Here is a 23,059-nt window from a genome sequence, read left to right on the forward strand (position 1 = left end):
CTCACCCGGCAAAGGATGGCCACTAATACAAATCTCTGTGTCTCTTTTCCAGTTTTTCAGCCCACTCATGAGCAGGCACCCAGTCATGTAGAGAGCAGCGCGTGGAGGACACCCCGATCACTTTCAGCACTTTCTACACAAAGAGGTAATTGTGAGATATTTCTCAAAGAGAGAAATGAATAAAGGCACAGAAAGCCATGGAGAAAACACTATTCAGTGTGTGCATGAACGCAGCTGTTAGGAAAATGCATTGGGTTGTTTATACATTTTCCCGTAAGCGTCGTCAAAATTGGGAGTTGCATTAGGTCGTTATGAGGTTGTGATTTCCTGTTGAACGAGTGAGCAATCAGTTTCAAGTGTTGAGTAAATAAAGTGCCCTCTCAGTATAAAATGGTTTATATAAAGAACATATGCATAAAAAGCATATCTGACATTGTTTTTATATCATACTGGGTATGGCAGAGCACTTAAAACTATTCATGTTCCTTCCAAGTCCATGAAAATTTGTGCATGTGGCTCTCACTGCACGCCACAGCATTTGCAATATTTTTTTTTACAAACTTCTCAATAGCAGCATTGTCCAGTGATAATAAACAAATATATTTTCATTTTCTTCAGAGCCAAGAGGTCAGACAGTAATTGGCATGGCAAAGACAGCAGGAATGAAGTAGTTTTGTGTTGTTTATGTGTGTTTTGAGCATATTGAAACAAGTCTCCCACAGGTCATTGTAGTCACTAGATAAGTGAGATAAATAATCCAGTTCGACTATATAGTCAAGTTACATCAGTAAAAACCTGTTCTAGTAAGCAAACATCTGAAATGTATTATGACAGTTGTGTCAGGATTAGGTTAAAATTAAGGAAGGTCATGAATATGTCTTGCTCATGTGAAAGCTGGGAAACCTAAAAAGTGTTTGTTCTCTTTTGATATTTAATGAACTGGCATTTTCTACATTCTAATTGTCAGTCCATGGTTAAATGAAACAGCATATATCACTTTTGGAATGAGGACAGCACAATCAGTGACTATAAAAGCAGAAGTTCGTGTGATGTTTATTTACTTGATTGCGAGAGTCTGAGAGTGAGGTAATCACTGTGTTGATGAGAGCCCAAGAAGCATGACCACACTGCACATGACACAAGCATCATTTGGGGATTTTTTTTTCTTTTTTTCTTGAAATCATGGGACCCCAGATGCTATTCAGTGATTTAATTGAAGTCCTCTACACTGTTTAAAAGATTTCTCTCAGTCATCTTAGTAATTTATTGTACAGTATTTATAAACCAAGCGATGCAGAATATATCAGTAACATATCATTTATCATATTGAAGTTATATTTAAAGGGCAAATTCTGAAAATTCTGTCATTGATTACTCGCCCCGTAAGACTTTCGTTCATCTTTGGAACACAAATTAAGATAATTCTGATGAAATCTGAGAGCTCTCAGACCCTCCATAGACAGCAAGGATACTACCACGATCAAGGCACAGAAACGTAGCAAAGACATTGGTAAAATCGTCCATGTGACATCTGGAAAAAATATCTTAATTTGTGTTCTGAAGATGAACGGAGGTCTTACAGGTTTGGAACGACATTAGGATGAATAATTAATTACAGGATTTTCATTTCTGGGTGAACTATCCCTTTAAGAGTTTGAAATTACTAGAGGGTGAGTAATTAATGACAAAATATTCATTTGTGGGTGAACTATCTCTTTAAGATTTTTTTTTTCATATCAATAACGATTAAGTGTTCTCATTTAATAACACTGTTAAATGTAAATCTCAATATGAATATCAATATTTCATGCTATACATTATAATGCTATAGATGTTTATTTCCACCAGGGTATAAAAAAATATTAAAAGTAATTGCACATTTTTATCTCAGAATTGTGACTTTTCTTGCAATTCTGAGAAAAAAAAGCTTGTTTTCACCATGGAATAAAAAATGAAATGGTATAGAGTTTATATCTTGCCATTCTGCTAATAAATAAACTTCCATATAATGCCTAAATTGATTTGCAGCTTGTAAACTTGTAGCCATTTTTGCAATTTAAAAAAAAAATTGATTTCAACAATAGCATAGACTTTTAATATCTGCCATTTGTTATTATCAGCTGCAGTTGAATTCCTTGTAATGTTTGTCACCTGGTTTGTACCAAATCAAAACCCAAATAAGAGCAGCTTTTCCTAGAACTGACACACTTGCTTATCTTGAGGCAAAAGAGGAAGGAAAAGGGTGCTGTGAAGACACTGCCAGAAGGTTCATCCTCCTACTTGAAAACTGTCCTTCCCTTGCCCATCCCACCGAATGTTATCCCAGGGACTCTTAATCCCATGTGCGAGTGTGAATCCTTAGAACATGCCAAATAAGTTGGCTAGAGCATGGAAAGTTCACTGTGTGCTGCAGAGGCATAAAATTTACACACCGGCAGTCTGTTCCCCCGAGGGAACAGGGTGTCTCTGCAAACAGGAACAGAAAGTGAGGGTGTTATTTTTGGTTCCGCTTGCCTCACTGCCTAGCTAGACAGGGTGGGTGGTAAATTCAAAGGTGGGCTGCATAATATGGTTTCTTTGCCAGACCCCTGCCCACCCGTCCTGTGCAGGTTACTGCAGTTTCCAAAACTTCACCGAAACCCAAGAGTTATATTCATATTTGCATACAAGCAGTTACTCACTAAATTAGTGAATGAGCTCATATCTGATATTGCAGACTTGGCCTCTGTATGAGGCAAACTGATCAATTGTTTCCTCAGCTAGCTTCTTTGGCTAATGCTAGCTGCATTAAAGGAAGTGGTTTTAGTTTTTGTAAACTGTAATAACTCTGGTCTGAATACACTTTTGAATAGCCTTTAATGCATAAAGAGGCTTTTTGGTCTATTTACAATCTAGCAGCATTTAATTTGGCGAATTTTGACCCATGGGGTGTATTAGAGTATTAGTAGTCAGATTTGCACGTTTCCTGGAATAGTTGTGTTTAGGATATTTGTTGGGGTATTGGCCTGGTGGTTAGTGCATGTGCTCTGGCACATTGCACAATGGTGCTCGTGCAGGCAGTTTGAGTTTGAGTACTTGTAATTTCCTGATTCTGTACCCACCCTGTTGTTTCCTTTCTCCTTTATCGCCATCTTTGTGCATTAAGGAATGTAACATGCATGTACTTTTCAACTATGCAAATTAATATTTGCAGTCACAGCTTCTAAATTGCTGGAATAAAATATGTGAAAATCTCAGAATACAACAATGGACTATTTCTGTCTGCTTGGCATTTATGTTCAATATCATTTCATTTTCCAGAAAACATTTACAAATATTTACAAAAATGTAATACAATTTATTATGTTTTTCATTTGCAATAATACATGGAAATTCTGTCATATTTCTGTCATATAATTTAAGTTTATTTCATTTTCTAAATAGATACTGTATATAGTACAAACCTTTACATTTACTTTTAAATGGTTTTACATATAAAAGACGACACAAGTATAGTAATATATTGAATGGTGTAAGGCTTTGTAAGCATGCAGGTGTGTTTGTATGTGTGTATAAGCTTTGCGGCCCACTTTTTCTATCCTTTGATGTAGATAGCCATGAATTCAATGGCTACTGTGACAATAGGGCACTTTGATAGCTGGCTTTGTTTGGATGCATCTCCATCGGGGCAGTGTATGCCTGGCATTCGCCGATGGGCGGTGTGGGAGAGCAACGTCACAGAAGGAGGTGGCATATGCACAGGGCAGCGTCAGTATATGCCGAGTAAATACGTCACTCTATACAGGGCTGAGCCTCAAATCCTCTGTTGATACAATAGTGATGCCCAACAAGAATGCCCAACTCTGACTGTTCAGTGGACTTCTGAGAAACAGCCACGCTATCAGCTTGTTTCGTCACTGGAAGAGCTGAGAAATGTTTACCAGTTATTTGACCAGTTACTCATTAGTGGTGTTTGCTAAAGCTATTGCTCATATTTAAAACCAAAGTGACAAAAATTAGCTATTCCTATCCCAATTAAGAAGTAGAGATGACTATACTGTATGTAAGTCATTGATAGTCTGATTCCATTAGGGATGTGCAGTATGCTGGTACCATATCAGTTTCTGGCTGATATAAGAGATACTGGTTTTAGAGATATTAGAGATAAGTTATTGGTTTTGGTCAGTATTTAATATTTAATTAGCTATTTTTTCCAATTTTTACATTTATGTTAATACAGAAACACTGTTAAATGTACTCTTTAGCAGGGTCTCAAGATGAATATTTTTCATAATGTACATTATAATGTTATGATGCCTAAGTCCCCTATTAGCATTTAATATATGACTTTATTATAGATCAGAACAAAAATAATTATTACCTTTTCTGTACTATTAGAGAGTAAATGTGTAAATACTGTGGCTCTGTGACACTATCAAAACATTGCTTGGTTTGTTTGAGAATCCAAATCAGGGATGCGTTTCCCAAAAGCATCGTGAGCTAACTATGGTTGCAGTTTCATTGAACTGTATTAGTTACAACAGAACTTGCAATCATAGTTGCTTTTGGAAAACGTACCCCAGCCTGACACAACAGCACTGACTCAACCAATGGTGTGAGTTTGGGGGTGGGACTAGCTGTCTAACCAATGACAGATTGCTTAGATTGTTTTTCCAAAAAGTCAGACTTGCATTTGAGTAAAGTATTTTCCACAGTCTTAAAATTCCTCAACAACAATAAATGTGACCACACATTTACAGGAGTATTATCTATAAACCAGAATATTTTACTGCATCTGTACATAGCTGAGTTAAAGCTGCTGTGTACCTGCTCAAAATTCAGCATAAAGATGCAATGCTGGATAAAAGCCAGAGTAGGCCTAAATTATGCCTGCTCTGATCCACCTCAGCCCCTTTTATCAAAACATACAATTGCGATCGATCCAAAGGTCTGTCATTAAACTCTAGATGCCGCATGTCATATGTGCAGCAGCAGTTTTTCTTACATGCTCACAGCAGCAAGTCTGTGTATGTTTTGGCAGTAGCAGGTCTTAGTGCTTGCTCTGCCACAGCAGCAGCAGCAGTAGCAGCAGATCTATTCCACCAAGATCAAACACATTAACATTGTCATGCTAATTTAATATGCTGAACTCTCCGAGTTGTCATGACAGAACTGTGTCAATACATTTATGCCACCTCTGAGCAGCATTCAAGAGCTTCTGTGCCATCTTTGCAGTGAAAATTTGACATTAGAGTGTTTTTAGAAAAATAATAATGTAGCTCTGGTGCCACATCCATAATCTTATCTTGCCTCATTAAGTTTTTGAAATCAAATACCAGCAGGTTATCAACCGCCCTGGTGGTCCGGTTCTGTTGGACATCAGTCCATCTGTTTGCGAGACAGTCCGTCCCAAAGCTCCGCTCTCCTGGAACTGAGTCAACCTCTGGCAACTGCCCTGGTGACAAAGCCTGAAAGTGTTCACTGACCAGTGTGAACCACAAAGCTTGTAGTGTGCGTCCCCCCCTCCACCGCTGAAATGTACACTGTGGGCTAAATACTGCTTCAGTGCCATCTCAATAGGAGCTGCTTTGCTTATTGTACCTCTAGTACAATAAGCTTTTCTCCATAGGCGTCCCAGTCCCTTTCCACAGTATAGTTTGTGATGTGGTTCTACTGAGATGCACCAGACAGGCCGCAGATGGCTTTATCTTACATAGCGTGCATACTCAGCACCCCATCTTTTTCAATAAGTACACTTAAATTACAGTTCCTTTTTGTATCTTAACAGCAGTGTCTCCAATTACAGCAAAGTCATGCTTGTTTGCATATTGGCCTTCTGTAGCACCCCAAAAAGAGGAACTCCTTCACTTAGGGACTCCCCAGGACCGCAGAAGAAATAGGGTGTGGACCTTTCTGTTTTGTAGGGTGAGGAGGTTTTGGAGGCATTTCCAAATTGAAAAGGCTACTCACATGAGCTTCAATAGAAAAGAAAAACACCACCTGACCCTCACATGACTTCCCCATCACACTCATCGTTACTTCTGAGAATGTATTTATTTTGAGCCATCAGTCTTCTTGTAGAATGGAGCACAGATCTAATGAAAAATGCCATAGGCTGTTGATGATATTGTGGGCAATTTGAGGACATCCAAATGATATTATGAATGCATCATTTGGTGGATAAATATCAAATTTGAATATAATATTAGATGCCTAAAATTCTCTAAATGTTTTTTTTGGGTTACCATTTTTTTTTTTTGCCAAGCTACATGATTTATATATATTTTTTGGTTCTTTGTGTGTTCACTTAATTCTGTTTTTAATTATAACTGCATGCTTTTATTGTTATTGTTGCTGGGGGGCCCGCACTGGGCCCCGCGACAGCTAAGGACAGCCCTGCTGGTGCTGCTTTATAAATGTAATACTTTTGAAAGAAAGAAAACTCTTTCAAAGGCTATATTTTTGTCTTTAGAAAAACACAGTAAAAACATTAATATTGTGAAATTTTAACATTTTTAAATAACTTTTTTTATATATATATTTTCCTAAGATGTTTTTGGAAGAAGTGTTTTATGCTCATCAGGGCTGCATTTATTTCATCAAAATACAGTAAAATATCAGTAAACAGTAAAAAACAAATACAGTAAAATGTTATTATTATATTTTTATCTATTTTAAAATGTAATTTATTCCTTTTTTGCAAAGCTTAATTTTCAGAAATCTTTCTAATATGCTGATTTGGTGCTCGAAACAGTTCTTATTGCTATAAATGTTGAAAAACCTTTGCTGGATAATATGATGATGGAAACTGCTTTTTTTCAGGATTCTTTGATCAATAGAAAATGCAAAAACCCACATTTGTTAGAAATCCATTTACTTCATATTCACTTCCTCTAACCATTTCCTTTGCAGACATCCCACCACTCTTCGGGCTGGACTGCACGCTGACAGCAGCCCGCCCCCCGCGTCCCCCAGCCATGTCGTCACGCATTGGCCTGCGCCTGCAGCTCATGCGGGACCAAATGCAGCAGGAGGAGCAGCGGGAGCGGCAGCAGCAACAAGCAGCATCCATGCATTACATGCAGCATCGCATGCCAGGCCCACAAGCACCCTCGCAAGCCATCAGTGCACCAACACACTTCCAGTCACCCATGCAGGTGCCTGTTGAAGTGTTAAAGGTAGGCATATCCATCAGCTTATGTGACCATATCTCACATTTACACTTATGCATTTAGCAGATACTTTTATCCAAAACAAGTTAGAAAAAGGGGGAAGAAAAGCAATTTATCTAAGAGCCAGCAATAATGCCAGGTCGTGTGACCACATTAACCAGTATGAGTCATCCATCGAAACCTGTCATGAGTGCAAGAGATCTTCTATTTTTGTGGAAATACTTTGCTAAGATTGATTATTAATGTGCCCTCTCCCTAATATCTTGCCAAATTCCCTTCACCGTGCGGTTCTCTGTTCCGGGGAATGAATGAGCTTCCCCATGAGACCCTAATCTTGCCTTCCATTGGGTAGTCTAGCGCTCTGGCCACCCTAGTGGTCCCAACAGGATGAATGGGTTTTAAGGAGTGCACAAACACCAAATTAGGCAAGATTAGCTCCTCCGGTAATCTCCTCTCATGTTGCGGTGAAAGAGTAGTGGGCAAAGTCCAGAAGTCATTGGGTCATGCAGGACTGACCACGGCTTTAGTGTGCTGTATTACATTTCAACTAAGATCAGAAACAAAGCAAGGAATATTTATAGAAGAATGCGGTGGAACGGCAGCCAGGTAAGAGGAAAAAGACAGAAAAGAGGGGCCGGTGTAACATAACTTGTTTAGAGATAACACACAGGAAGACATTCTTACAGGTGACATGCTTCTGTACAATTCTGTCACTGTTTTCCTGGATTGTTATCAGTTAGTTTAAAGAAAACAATTCTGTGCTAGGGGTGCACATGTGGAATTTTGAGTTTGAGTGTGTGTGATGTTATGAAACTTTGTATTGCACCTACATTTTTTTTTTTTCTTGATTTATTTCAAAGCTGATTTCAAAGCCTGACAAAAAGCCCCACAGTTTTTTGGAACTGTAAAGCTTCTTGTGCTCTTTTGAATAGACAGAAAAGGTCTCTGTTCTCAATCAAGTTACTTGCTCAACAACTTTGTTTGTGTAACCAGAAACATTGTTAAGGTTTGTTCAACTTCCTCCTAGACTGTAATCTCTGACAAATTAACTGAATCATTCAAACTGAACTTCAGATTTAGGAAGTGTTGACATTAGAGAAAGAGACTGACAATCATTTTGACTGGCATTTTGTATTGATATTTAGAATTTTCCACTTAATTTTATCAGTTCATAAAAAACTGTAAAAGTAATACTAATATAATTAATAATAATAATAATAATACAGCTGAATGCTTCAGAAATCATTCTAATATGCTTAATTTGCTGCTCAAGAAACTTTTCTTGGTAAAACAGTTAAGCTGCTTATTGTGGTTGATACATTTTTTCAGGATTCTTTGTTTAGAAAATTCAAAATAACATTTATTTGAAATAGAAATCTCGAGTAGCATAAATGTCTTGTTACTGATCAATTCACTGCATCCTTGCTGAAAAAAACTATTACTCTTACTGACCCCAAATGTATTAATGGAAGTGATTAATTTAATTTCAATTGAAATAATATATGTGTAGCTACACTGTGTAAATGGCAATAAATTGTGCCACTAGCATGTTGTTGCTGCCCTCCCATGCAACCAACCATGTGTCACCTCAGGATTAAGCAACAGCAGCTCCTGTTTCACACAGTGCCGTATCATTTAACTGGACATTTACCCCCACCATTCCTAGATTGAATAAAAGTATGTAATGAAGGGCTCCATGTGAGATGAACTTCTAACCACAACTAACCTTCTGTAATTTCACCTCTGAGAGTTTAGAGCAACTGGCCCTGCCTGAAATGCCTTTACATAGTGTTCATAGAGGGGTTTAACACCAGGGGAAAGTCCTCCCAGACAGTGTCCCCACTTTACAGCTTGTGTGTGTAAATTGGAGTCCTGTATCCTTCACTTAAACTGCCCATAAAAGTTTTACTTGCTCCAACATATGTGTTAATCTTAAAGTGAAAGTGCTTGTACTGGGATTGAATAATTTGGGAGCTAAAGTGTAAAGGCTTTCATCAACTAATCCTGAGGCTTGGTTTCATTCAGGAATGTGGTATTAAGGCTAATATTTTTTTGCGTCAGCATACAGTCACAGTTTTGTTGATATGGATGCTTGCTAGAATGTGAGCACAGTCATGTATATGTGCACAGGGCAATATGTTGTTTTATCAACACTTAAATCCATTTTTCTTTTTATCAGTGCACATCTGTTGCACATTTTGTCAAATGTCAGTTTTGTGTCCTGAATCACTCGGTTAAAGTCAGTCTGGCTTTGAAGTGAAAGAATGAGGCCAGTCCGGTCAGAAGTAACTCGTAAACATTCTGAACCTCCATCTGCAGGTGCCTGTGTGATTCAGTGAACTTCTGGAGGCTCTTTCTGGCACCTGTGTGCCCCGTACATGCCTAGATTTCTAGGCATGTAAAAACCACAGTTACATAACAATCTATAACGGTGGCTTTGAAACATAGCTGGCTGAGCCTGGAGGCTTTGGCTTGATTTTATTTGCAATGTGTAATGGTGACAGTAAAAACCCTTTTCTTTCCACTGGAAGAGTAAATCATGAGACATGATGATGCCAGGTGGTGAACACATTTTTTTTTCAAAATACTCAATGTGTGGGTTTAGAAAATGCAAGTCACTGCATTCTTACAGTTTTTATATCAGTCAAAATATGTTTCCACTACCATTCAAAAGTTTGGAGGTTTTATGGAAAACAAAACTATCTTTATGCTCACCCAGTGCTGCATTTGATTGATCAAAAATACAGTAAAACAACAATATTGTGGAATATTTTTACAATTTATAAGAACTCTATTTAACATATTTTAAAATGTAATTTATTCCTATGAAAGCTGCTTTTTCAGCAACCATTATGTTTTCAGGGTCACATGATCATTTAGTAATCATTCTAATATGCTGATTTGGTGCTCAAAAAACATTTCTTATTATCAATGTTGAAAACAGTTGTGCTGCTGAAAGTTAAGGAAACCATGTTACATTTTCATTCAGAATTATTTGACAAATAGAAATTTCAAAAGAACAACATTTATTCAAAATAAAAATCTTTTGTAACATTTTAAATGTCTTTACTGTCACTTTCGATCAGTTGAATGTGTGCTTGCTGAATAAAAGTACTAATTTCTTTTAAACAAATCGTACTGACCCCAACCTTTGGATAGCAGTGTGTTATATGTTATGTTATGTTATGTTATGTTATGTTATGTTATGTTATGTTATGTTATGTTATGTTATGTTATGTTATGTTATGTTATGTTATGTTATGTTATGTTATGTTATGTTATGTTTACAGGTGCAGAGCAATCTTGAGAACCCCACAGACTACCACATTCGAAAGTCTCAGCTGCAGCAGGTCAAGGAGTACCTGTCCGCCACCAAGCAGCCTGTACATGCGGTCACAAGCTTGGTACAGCCCTCTCCTCCCACCATGCCCCAGGGTCAGACAGGAACCGTCCCTCCATCCATGCCCTCCCCCTGCATGCGCACTGAGCAGCTCATGAACTCTGCTGGGAACAGCGCACCCAACAGTCCCATGGCCATGCTCAACATCGGCTCCAGCCATGAGAATGAGGTAGTTCAGTGTTTCTTCATTTGCACACGGTTGTGATTGTAATCATGTCTAGGCATGTTTGCTATGAACATTTTTCCCATAACATGTCCTTACATTCATCATGATTCAGTTTGGTGATGTTTAATTTTTCAGTAAGTATATCTTTTGCAGTTTTATACTTAGCACCATGGTTCCTCTTTGAGTTCACAGAAATCTAACGTTTAGTAAATGACAAAGTCTTGCTCATCTCTCATACAACATGCCGTTCATGATTTATGATTTTTTGGTGGGTGTTATTTGCTCAAGTGCACACAAAGGTCGGGGTGTTAACTAACTTAACTTCATTGTCATTGGAGTTTAAGTGGCCAATTATGGCCGTGGAGGTATAATTTAAGATTAAAGAGTGACAGGGAACCCTAGGCAGGACGGCCCTTTGGAACAGAGCAGACTTTGGTCCTTGCTTCCTTCCTCTGCTCCCAATGCCACCAAATCCTATGGGATCCTAAGTGAATGTGTGCTTGTGGTATACTAACAACCTTTGTGAGCTAACCAACACAAGGATAATGTCTGTAGGACTGTTAAGAGGAATACATCTTTCATTGGTAATTTCTAGAATTTTTTTCCTTTGGATATTGTCTTATTTTGAAGAATTTATAGAGAAAATCTTTAGTAATCAAAAGAAAAGTGTACATACTTTGTAGAATGCAAATGTACAAGGTGTCTAAAATTATCCTTATGGGTTTGTTTTTGACGATGGATGAGGTTATTGATGACATCTTCAGCCTGCAGTCCAGTTATGATGACATCCAGGCTTATATTGACCCCGTGGTCCAGATGCCAAACACAGTAAGTAATTGCTTCACTCAGTTCAGGCCTTTTAGCCATTGACATTACCGCCTGTGACTAATACAGATCACTGAATCCCAGGAGGTAAGTAGAAAATTGAGTGAATAATTCCTGTTTATGATGTACAGGCTGTGTCTTATTGCTGCTGAATAGGTCTATTTTTGAAACCTCCGCAACCTTGTATATTAACAATGGAGGAATTATACTGAATCCATTTGTTGTGCTGCTTTTTATCAGGGTTATAGGGATGAAAAGCATCTTTGTCTGATTACCAAAAGTCATGTCTAATTATAGCAAAGCACCGTCTCAGAAAAAAATGATGCAACTGTTTTTCTCTCATGCGACCTCAAAACGACGTATTTTCTGTTTAGACTCATCGAGAACTTTGCCAGCTGAATTTTCTTTGCTCGATTTATTGGATAACTGATATTAGGATCTTGCCAGCTTCCTTCAGCATGTCTCGGGGGAAATGTTTTAAGTATTTAAAGTGTTTAATTGACTTAAAATTGTGGCCTGATTCACTCAAGGAAAGACATTGCGTTGGGAATCAGGAAAGTGGGAGCACTGTGCTTTGTATTTAAAGTAACTGCCCGACATTAACAATTAAGCCGCTCTCAGTTAGAGTTCAACTTGTTTACAAGGCATTTCGTGAAGGTGGGGAAGCAAGGGGGGAGGTTTGGGAGAGAGAGAGGGCCGGGGAGGGGAGGCTGAAAGTCCAGATAGGGGAAAGTTCAGTGTTTAGTTGTTAAGAGAAAGTAGAAGAGAGAAGGTCCTGGTGCAGCTCAGGTTAGTCTCCCCGGGGAGGTCGAGGGTGAACAACAAGGGTGTGCAGCTATGAGAGATTCAGAGGCCAATATGAAAGACACAAATAAAACGTATGCCATTGTAGAGGTTATCGATGGAGAGAAGATTCAGCTGGTAAGGCCCATCACTCTCCTTCTTTCAAGCTGATATTGGGTAGGAAGTGGGGTGGGAGGGGGTTGTTTAGTCTTGCATTCTGTGCATTGCATTCCTGGAAACTAGAGTGACTAGAAAGAAAGAGCACATGCCTTGGGCACTTTAAAGACACCTGTAACCTTGCCACACATATTTAGCCGTAGGCTTGTAGCATGCTTTGCTCATATATCAGTAAATGGCTCGTTGTTTATGGCTGCTGTTTATGTGGACCTGCAGCAAAGCAACTGAGTGCAACTGTTTCAACTGTTAAAGGCATAGTTCACACATAAATGAAAATTCTGTCATCGTTTACTCACCCAAATGGCAGAAAAAAGTATGTCTGTTGTCTTCAAATTATGTGTTTCACAAAAGGAAGACAAGTAATTGATGATAGAATTTTCATTTATTAGATCACATAGTTCCTTGTTGTTGTTATAGTTAAATTACATTGCCTTTTTAAATAGTATTGATTTTACAGTATGAAGTGAGTGCATCTGATTGATTTTCCGATTGATCAGTGTTCTTTGGGATCTGTTTTCCATTGTAATGATTGATCTTTGGTTCCAGACTCTCTGATTTGGTCTCCTGCATATAGGAATTATCATGCATAAGTAAATGCTGTAGTTGTTTTGCCAGAAACATATTTAGCTGAATTAGTCCTGTATGTTGCCAACTTTTCTGTATGCAAAGGTTTTCACTGATAAATGGCTTTATTAAGCTTATCCACAGAACAATTAAATCCCTAATCCTTGTAGATTTGTAATACGGCCATTAAAAAAATGCAAATGATGATGAATAATCTCAGTTCTGATGTATATATGGGACATCGGCCACTTTGCTTAAAATTTAATGTGCAAACTGTATTTTTTCAGAGGGACATTAGGGATTTTAAAGGTCAAAATCCCTAAATCCCTAAAATCCCTTTTAAAGAGACATGGGGGTTCAGACTCCTAATGAGGCTGCAAAGGCCGCCTCTGACCCTATTGACCATGTCACTCCTTTGATCACTGTTTCTTTGATCAGTGATTAAAGCCTCTAGAGATGGAATTCCCAAAACCAATAGGGCGTCACTTTGCATTGTGCATATACATATTTTCATTGTTTTTTTGGGAAGCGGCGTTCACAAGTTCACACCCTCTCTTATACACTTTGCTCTTCGTTTATCACATTTGAAATGCTTAAAGAGCCATTTCTGTTTTCTCAATGTGTCAGTATGGCCTGCTTCACTGAAGTATTGAAAAACACAAGGTGTAAGGTGATGACAGACATGCATTTGACCAGAAATAACGGCTTCACTTTGCATAACGGGCTTCCTTCTCAGACTTTTTACTGTTGATTTGTGTTTGTTTGGATTCGTGCTTCACAGTAGCCTCTGTGATAAGGTATCTGAGCTGTCACGGCTCATTAGGAGCTCAGAGCCAGCTTGCTTACAATTATACTAAGACACTAAGATGGAATAAAAGATACAACTGGTATAAAACCATAAAGACTTAGATAAGAAAGAACATAGTCAATCATTTCTCTCACCCAGAAGTCGAGTGTGATATTTTTTGTTTTTTATCTCCGGTATCTCTAGCGTTTATGGCTTTGCTTTAGAGATAAGCTGAGTGGTTATTGGGTATCTAGTGATTGTGATGATTTACCAGGGTTACGCTGAATATAGCTTCATAAAAATGCTAGTTGTAAACTAGTTGTATCTTGTCCAGCAGTGAAAGCAGTTTGCAGTCAGAACATGCATCAGTCTTCTAAAACAGGGTAATATGTTGGTCAGAATAGTTGAAAATCCACTGTGCTCATTATGTTGTTATGTAATGTCAAGAAAATTTTGTCTTTGTAACATTAAATGCTGTTGTTGTCTTCCAGCTCACCAAGACTCACGTATATCTCTTTTGTGCACTATAGCTTCCACTGTCCAGCAGCCATTTGGATGTGTACATGGGGCCAGGAATGTCCGGATCTGCTATTGCCATGACCAGCAACTCCTGCCCTGCCAACCTGGCCATCAAGAGAGAGCTGTCAGGTAGAACAATCTGTAGAGTCATACAAACCGGAGTACTGCTGCACATACAAACACTATTTAAATGTATCTTATCTTTATTAATGGTATATAACATGAAAAACACATTTAGAGTATTAAAACACATTTAGAATTTTCATTTTGGGTGAACTATCCCTTTAAGCAAAGTTACACCGTTCTAAGGAAATGTCCCTGATTGCCACTATTACAAAAGATCAGAAATTTAGCTTTTGCATGTATTGCAAAACTTGTTGATCATATTAGTTGACAGTACTGCCTTTTGTTTTGGAGATGCTAGCTCGTGCAGTGGCTAAAGAGAGGCAGAAGAAAGACAACCATAACCAGAGTGAGTATGCGCCCCCCCCCCCCTTTATTTCTTTCCGTTTATAACCGTTCACAGTTTAAAGTACACTTGCTCTGCTAGTGCCCTGCCATTGACACCCCCTGTCACCACCACCTCCCGGCAAATTCAGCTGACTACACACTACACTTTGGTCTATCGTTAACTCGGACAGATCCTGCTGCCGTGGCATTAAAATGTAATTGCCTGTGACATTTCACAAGCATTTAAGTTGTACAATAAGACAGTAATTCTGCACAGCTTTACTAAGCTTGGCCTGTTCCCAAATACTTTGGGTTAAAATGGTATATAGTGCCATATTTTGAGCATCATAAACAATTTACACGCAGAGACAGTACCAGCTACCTCATTTCCCATCATTATTGAAAGATTGAGTCTGAAAACAAATAAAAAACATAATGGTCAAGGTCAGACAAAAAGGAAGCAATCATGCTGCAGAAATGAAAGTCTCCTAATACTACTAATCGTTAGTAGAACCATACTAACAACCTCTTTTTTTTATTCTTTAGTTGAAAGGAGGAGAAGGTTTAACATCAATGATCGAATTAAGGAGCTGGGCACCATGATCCCCAAAACCAATGACCTGTAAGTTTTTGATCATTTGAGCAAATAAATGATTTAATTTAATTCTGGCCAGATGTGGATTTTGCAAGACAGTTCTGTTTGGAGACATTCATTGAAAAACACTTCACCGTCTGCAACATCTTGTGTTCAGGGATGTGCGCTGGAATAAAGGCACTATTCTAAGAGCCTCTGTGGATTATATTAAACGCATGCAGAAGGACATCCAGAGAACCAGAGAGGTGGAGAACAACTTCAGGAGGATGGAGATGGCCAACAAACAGCTGTGGCTCCGCATTCAGGTGAACATTCATTCAGCATTTACGTGACAGCCATTATCACAAAATAAAACCTAAGGTTTAAAGCATCCGCTAAGAATAATAGTCTGTTACAGCAACCTAGCAACAAGATGATCATTTAACATGTCTTTAGTGTAAGGCTTTTCTCCTTTTTCTTCCTAGCTCTTTCTATTTAGTTTTCATGTTTATGCAAGTTTGGGGGCAGTTTTCTCCTCATTAAAATTATTGTTTTTTCAACAAGGATGAGTTAAATTCATCAAAAGTGACAGTAAAGACATTTGTTATGTTACAAAAGATTTCTATTTCAAATAAATGCTGTTCTGTCATAACAACTCTTGGAGGGATTGGCATGGTAATGTATATGACAGTGTTAATGTATTTGGTCTTGGCGGAATAGATCTGCTGCGGCAGAGCAAGTACCGAGACTTGCTACTGCTAATACTCCACAACATGCTGCTGTGAGCATGTAAGAAATACTGCTGCTGCAAATATAACATACATGAAATAACCCCCATATAGCATACATAAATCACCTCGTAGCAGATCTATACAGGTGGAGCTGGGGAAGGTGGAGGGTTTCTGAAGCATGCTGAAAACTGTTACTGCAAGCACTAGTCATATATTTGAATGTTGAGCAGCGAGCTTATTGGCAGGAGAGAACCAGTCAGCTGTGCCAAGTGATGATGTCAATAGGTCAGATTGAGATAAACCTATCAGACTGCGCCATCTAGAGTTTCATGCCAGAACTCTGTATTTCTTTTGAACTTCCTGTTCATCACAAATTACTGAGAAACAAAAAATAATTATTATTATTATTAAGCAGCACAACTGTTTTCAACATTGATAATAATAAGAAAAGTTTCTTGAGCATTATTAGGGATGCGTAATATTAAAATACAGTCTGAAAATGTTAGGCCATTCATTGCTTTTATGTTATGGCCAATAAAATTAAAACACTAAAAATTAAATCAGTCATTTCAAACACTAAAAGTGAATTTAGGCATCATAACATTATAATATGGAGTATGGAAAATTGATTTGGTAAAAAGTATGTATCATTAATTTATTAGTGATTTGAAAGATTACATTTAAATTAGCTAGCAAGTAATCTAAATGTAAAAATAGTGGAAAATGGCCATGGAAAAGCAAAATATAGAATAGTGAACTAAAACTACAACCATACACATTTTTGTTACTTTAAAAATGAACAGAAATAAAATAAAATTTCTCATATTTATTTAGTTTAACCTGATATACTAAAATAACGAAAACAAAAACTGAAATAAAAATAATAGAAAATTGAAATGGAAAATACTAAATAAAAACTGATTCAAACTATTAAGAAAATTATAGTAGTATCTCAATTATACTAAAATACATAAAAATGAGAACTGATATTTTAAGGTATAGTAAACTGATGTCATTTTATTTTATTGTGTTCATTCTTCAGGAGCTTGAGAGGCAGGCCCAGATGCACGGCCTCCCCAGCAGCTCTCCATCCGGTCTGAACAACACCGAGCTTCTAAACCACTTTGTCAAGCAGGAGAACAGCCCTGAGGAGAACCACCTCTCACACCAGCCCCATCTCCCTCCTAACTACCCCCAGCATCAGCAGCACCAGGGTCAGCCGCAGCACCGGCCCCACACTCAGCTCCACCAGCACCAGCACCAACACCTTCACCCCCAGCCCCCACTGCAGTACCCGGCCGTGGGCAGCTCCCAGCACTTTGACTATGCCCAGTCGCTGGACTTGTGCGATGGCGGCATCCCAGGATATCAAGATGGCATGGGGGGCATTGGGGATCTCGGCTCATTGGGCGGAGGTGTCGCGCCCATGGGAAAGAAGAGCGATCTGGGCTTCTTGCTGATGGAAGAGGTGCTGTCGCCGCTGGGGGGAGACCCGCTGCTGTCCGCCATGTCCCCCGAAGCTTCTGTGGACAGCAGCCGCCGTAGCAGCTTCAGCATTGAGGACTCAGACATACTGTGACCTGGACAGCCTTAGGTGTCGCTGCACGATGTGCATAAGATGCGACACACGCACACACACACACACACACACACACACAGATGCTGCATTTAGTCTGGCACACTGTTAATGGGGAAAGGTACGATATTGATGCACCCTGCCACACTGAAATGAGAGTTTAGCTACTTTTTTATCTTTTAAATCTGACATGTGAAACAAGAAACATGGTTTTAGTGAAATCATGCAACACTTTTGTTCCACAACTGTCTCAGAAATGAAAATATGCATGTTGATAAATGTAGTAAGACTAACTGAACAAACAGAACTGAGATGCTTGAATTCTATCACTGAGAATTGGCCTATATTGAATGTTTTGTATATATATATAAAAAATATCCTTAGACATATACAGATTGCCATAAAGCCATAGTTCACACAAAAATGAACATTTTGGCAATTTTCTCAGCCTCATGTTTTTACAAACCTATATGAATTTATTTCTTCTGTTGAACACAAAATATATTTTGAAGAATGTTGGTAACCAAACCTTCCATAGTATGAAAAGAAAAAAAAAACACTGTGGAAGTCAATGGCTACCAGCAACTGTTTGGTTTCCAGCATCCTTCAAAACATCTCCTTTTGATTAGAACAACATGAGGGTGAGTATGATTTTGGGTGAACTATCCCTTTAAAGGCTGTGAACATTTACATCTTTACGCTCTCACATTCTTTATCAGTAGAATAATATATTTTTTCTGCTTTAACATGTCAGCCATTTCCCACATGTGAGACTGTCACACTCACTTTATGTCCTCTAAATCCAGACAGAAATAAGTTTTGGAGGATTTGTTTTTTCACTTGAAATATAGGCTACCGCCGCATCACAACGCTTACTATATCAGATCAATATGCAAAGGCAGATTATCCTCAGACAGTTTGTCAAAAAAGCAGGAAGGAAATAGTTCCCACAGCCATGGAAACCTGGAAATATCAAGATATTGTTTTCTTAATTTAGATTAATAAATTAATACAATCTTAATTAAAAGTCATGCTACTTTTAGTCAGTTGTGAGTGAATCAATCTTTTATTTTTTTATTTTTTTTTTAATGAATCAGCCAAAAAGATTCACAAAACAGTCTGAATGATAAATTAGCAAATCAGTCTGAATTTGAATGATTTTTAAAAGTTCTTATCCACTAATCACACTGAAGTCCTGGAAAAGTCACTCTGAAAGTGCCCTGTAATGTCCATGAAAAATATTACAAGAAAAAATAGCATGTTTTTTCATTGATCCGTTTAGGCCATACTCAGGTGTGACTCTCCACCAAAATGGAGAGACTAGGAAAGAAACAAATCAAAAGGAATCTAACGTATCACCCTAGCATTAGCTTTACACATGCTTTTTTATGTGGCTGCTGTTGTCATTGTTAAAGACAAAATGATGCCAGGCTTCTGTTGGTATAACAGGCCAGACCAGGTGCCAGTGTGACAGTATGTTCAGTCGACAGTGCTGCAGAATGCAGTATGAATTAACCATAAATTAATCCTGTTGCCATACACACTGCTACTAAGATGCATTAAAGCCAAGGCCAGATTCTTCAAGAAGCACAGGCTCAAATGCCCATGCTGGCACTCGGTAAAATAAAGCTGACAGCTGTGAGCTCTATTTGCCAAAGTGTAGTTCATACAGCCCAAGGTGCCTTTCAGGAAGCCTGGATCAACTTGAAATTTGATCCAGCTTTTGAGCTGTACAGTGAAGGAGGTTGAATATGTAGAAAATATATGTGTATTATTATAGGATTTCTTTTTTTCTCTTCCCAAAAGCACTGGAAAAAAAATATTATAATTATAAAGATTTTATGAAGTGAGTTTAATTTCAAATGTTTTATGCCACTAAGCCACTTAAATGTATTTTGTCTGCTTTTTTATTTTATTTTTTTTTCTCTAAAAACTATTTTTACTATATCACTGCCGAGCCATTGAAATATAAAAAATATTTCTGCCATTCTATTAAAAGTGCAGAGCCATATCTTTTCATCTTTTCTTTATTTTTATTTTTTGTACAAAATCGTTAAAACACATTAGGCTTTATGAGATTAAAAGAACATATGTAATTTTGTTTTTGTATTGATTTTATTCCTTTTTTTTAAGAAAAAGACATTTGAGGATAAGTGATACTGTTTTAGTGATGATTCATTGTTCAATCAGTTTTAATTAAAATGTTGAGAATGTGAATTTTATTGTACAGTTAAATCAAGGTGGCTTGTAAACTGCCTGTGTTAAACATGAGCTTTAATAGAAGCAATGCGCTGTCCTCAGAAACAGTATGATGCACCTCCAGTGTCTTATTGCCTCACCACCTCTCCCAGTTTTACTGCTTTGTTGTTTTAAAGGCACGGTTCATAGGTGTTGAAATTGCACCGTTTAAACCTCATGAATTAGCATTGAAAATACAGGAGCAGCACCGTGGGTGTTTTTTATGCATTATTATTATCACAGGTATATAACAAACTGCCTGGATCATGCCAAGTTAAAACCAGCCGACAACTCTTGATGAGACTTGGTTACTCTATGCAAATCTTTGACTTGGTTATAGCTAGAATAGGCATAGTGTAGCAAAATAAGCAAGGGCATTTTGCACAGCATTGCATGAAGGGTCTTCTAATTTTGCTTGTGTGACTTTTCTTGTTGTTAGCAATGCACCAGGAATGAGAAGGTTTGCCATTAAAAATGGAGATAAATCTTTCGAAGTAAAGAGTATGCTTTCGTAAAATATTTTGATGATTAAAAAGAAAAGGGGGGAAAAATACAAAACGTTGGCATTTCATTTTACAGCATGCTGAAAGACAATACAAGGAGAATGTGTTTTACCAAAACCCTCTAAAGGCCTTGAGAATGTTTTAGTACTGTGGATGTGTCATGTTTATGGGATTTGCTCTTTCATATATCTCTGGGGGGAAAATGACACCGCACATTAAATGTATTTTAGTTGATGGTATATGGCTTGTGTGTTTTGTCCACTTATAATGGGCTTTTATGGTCAGGATGTGAGCGGTTCTCTACGTTGCCATGAGAGGGAGCTCTACACCAGCAAACTGAATTAAAACAGGTAAACGACTAATCATGCTAGGAATACTATTTTGTTAATGCTGACTGAATTTGGAACAGTTTAGACTGTATACTGCATACTAATAAAAACAGTAAGTTAAAATATAATGCATTATGATAAAAAAAAAATCAAATAATACATTAGCACATAATCTCATTACATTACATTTTGATACATTGTCACATGATCTTATCACATTGCATTTTTAATAAATTTAGTAAATAGCCATTTTATTTTAAGTATTATGATTAAAAAAAAAAAAAAAAAAACATTATTTCCAAATTAGTCAAGACAGAGGTACTGAGATATTTAGCAAATGGAGTAGATAACATTGTTACTTTAGTATTATTGATATATTATTATAGGATTTCTTTTTTCTTTTTTTTTAGATTTTACATATTAATTCTACTTTTTAGTAATTTTGTTTGCTTTTGTCATTTTATTATTATTGCTTTCTGTAAAGCTCTAATTGTTTTTTTTTTTATTTCTGTTTTTCATAGGCCTATAATTTACTTTATTTAAACACGATACTGAACACAATTTAAATAGATTTTGAGTGGAACAATGCACAATAAATGGAGGAAGAAATAAAAATATCCCCTGGGAAACAACTTTGAGGTTTTATACAAGTTAAATATTAGAGGAAATCGTTTTTCATGAGTTGACCTCTGTGTTTTGTGCCTTACAACAATACCCAGCCACTTCCTTATATTAAACCTGATTTCTTATTATATCAACAGCAGCTTGATGTCTTCAGCACCACATTTGGTTTGGCACAAATTACTAATTTTTTAGGGGTATAAAAAGATTATATGTGAACATTGACTCATTATTTAATTCAAGCATCAATCTTGACTAATCTGCCATAACCACTTAATTTTCCCATACACTCATGATTCAAGAGATTATCTTCAGTGGGAAGTATGACTAAAGCAGTAACAAAAAAAAAAGGCTGTACCCTCTAGGGGGCACCAGAGAACCGTGAAACTCCCCGAGTGCAACCTCATTTATTTCCTGTAACAATTACAGAAACAGCACTGCGATGCAATTAACCTATTTTTAAATACCATTTTATTAGGGCAGTTTATCCCAGATAAAGAGAGGCTTAAAATAGGACGAGGTGAGGAATAATTAGCTTGCAGTCATCTTGCCACCTCACACATATAAAACGCTCTGGCCGAGAACTGTGTTGCTTTATTAATATGAGTGAATTGTAAACAGAGACGGAGAGTTAATTTTCTCTTAATGCACAGCGTCAATTAAACTGACCTCTTGATACATCATCTAAAGAAAACAAACAAGAATTCAGCACCGTATCAAAGATAAACATGACTCAGAGCTTATATAAGAAAACATAATCACATCCAATTATCACTATAGTGGTGCAGGCCTTGATCTAGACCGAGGTTCACATGCTAAGTGAATACAAATACACACTGTATTCACACTCTTGTCTCTTGAATGACTTGTCTAATGCATTTATAGCTTATTATTATAGTTCATTTTTGTTCTTTATTATATATTACACATTAAATTATATATAAAATGTATTCAATATTACTATTGTTAAAAAATCAATCAATGATATTTTTGTAACAGTATAACAGACTACTTTTAAAAAAATCAGTTGTCACTCTAGATCCCCAATGATATGTCTTATTATTATGTCTTATTTAAATGCATAGTTCAAATATAAAAATGATTCTGTAAGTTTTATAGGTTTACGCAATACAAATCTGATGATGAGAATAAAAGCTAATGGCATACCCCAGCAATCTTGCGATTTGTCCAGATTCCTGTGGAGTGTGGTCTACAATGCCCCCCTAAAAAAGGAAGGGAAAAAAAAGTCAAAGAGTAGCACTTTAAAGTGAGAATGGAGTTGGAAAAAGGCCTATTGTACTGTATGTGGAGCTTGCATAAAGTTTTCTCCTCACTAAAAGGTCTAGATATCTAACAGTGTGAAAGTATGGTCTATTCTTCATCTGTCAAATTAAAAGTTTTTGGAGACTGTATCCTTAAAACTGTGGTATTTGCTTCTGCCGTGCACATGGACGAATGTTCAAACTCACACAAATATTCCTCTAGCCGCCATCTGTATCAAATTGGACTGGCGTGAAGAAAGTGCCGTGCGAGTCTGGACTGTTGGTGGTCTCCCTTCTCTCAAGTCCTGCCCCATGATTATTCACCTTCCTCCAGACTCTGAGTGCTGAAGATGCATATCTGAGTTAAACAGCCCTTCTCAGGCTTAAATCAAGACAAATCAGC

At 37.4% G+C, this 23,059-nt stretch overlaps 1 protein-coding gene across 4 annotated transcripts in view; it reads left to right on the top strand.

The window, feature by feature from the left end:
* The window catches only part of LOC109068267 (transcription factor EB), a 35,195-nt gene extending 14,512 nt beyond the window's left edge, over positions 1–20,683 (top strand). For 3 of the 4 annotated variants that reach the window (XM_042734250.1, XM_042734252.1, XM_042734251.1), the window contains exons 2-10: positions 53–145; positions 6,892–7,157; positions 10,442–10,719; positions 11,452–11,545; positions 14,384–14,501; positions 14,797–14,844; positions 15,369–15,444; positions 15,575–15,722; positions 17,170–20,683. In XM_042734250.1, coding sequence (XP_042590184.1) covers positions 6,957–7,157; positions 10,442–10,719; positions 11,452–11,545; positions 14,384–14,501; positions 14,797–14,844; positions 15,369–15,444; positions 15,575–15,722; positions 17,170–17,706 — 1,500 coding nt within the window. In that variant the 5' untranslated portion in view covers positions 53–145; positions 6,892–6,956 and the 3' untranslated portion in view covers positions 17,707–20,683. Of the gene's footprint in view, positions 1–52; positions 146–6,891; positions 7,158–7,614; positions 7,758–10,441; positions 10,720–11,451; positions 11,546–14,383; positions 14,502–14,796; positions 14,845–15,368; positions 15,445–15,574; positions 15,723–17,169 lie in introns of those variants that run through there. The other variant, XM_042734253.1, reaches the window with a different exon arrangement.
* Positions 20,684–23,059: the final 2,376 nt, after the last annotated feature.

Source organism: Cyprinus carpio, chromosome B11, assembly GCF_018340385.1.
Source record: "Cyprinus carpio isolate SPL01 chromosome B11, ASM1834038v1, whole genome shotgun sequence".
Lineage (NCBI taxonomy): Eukaryota > Metazoa > Chordata > Actinopteri > Cypriniformes > Cyprinidae > Cyprinus > Cyprinus carpio.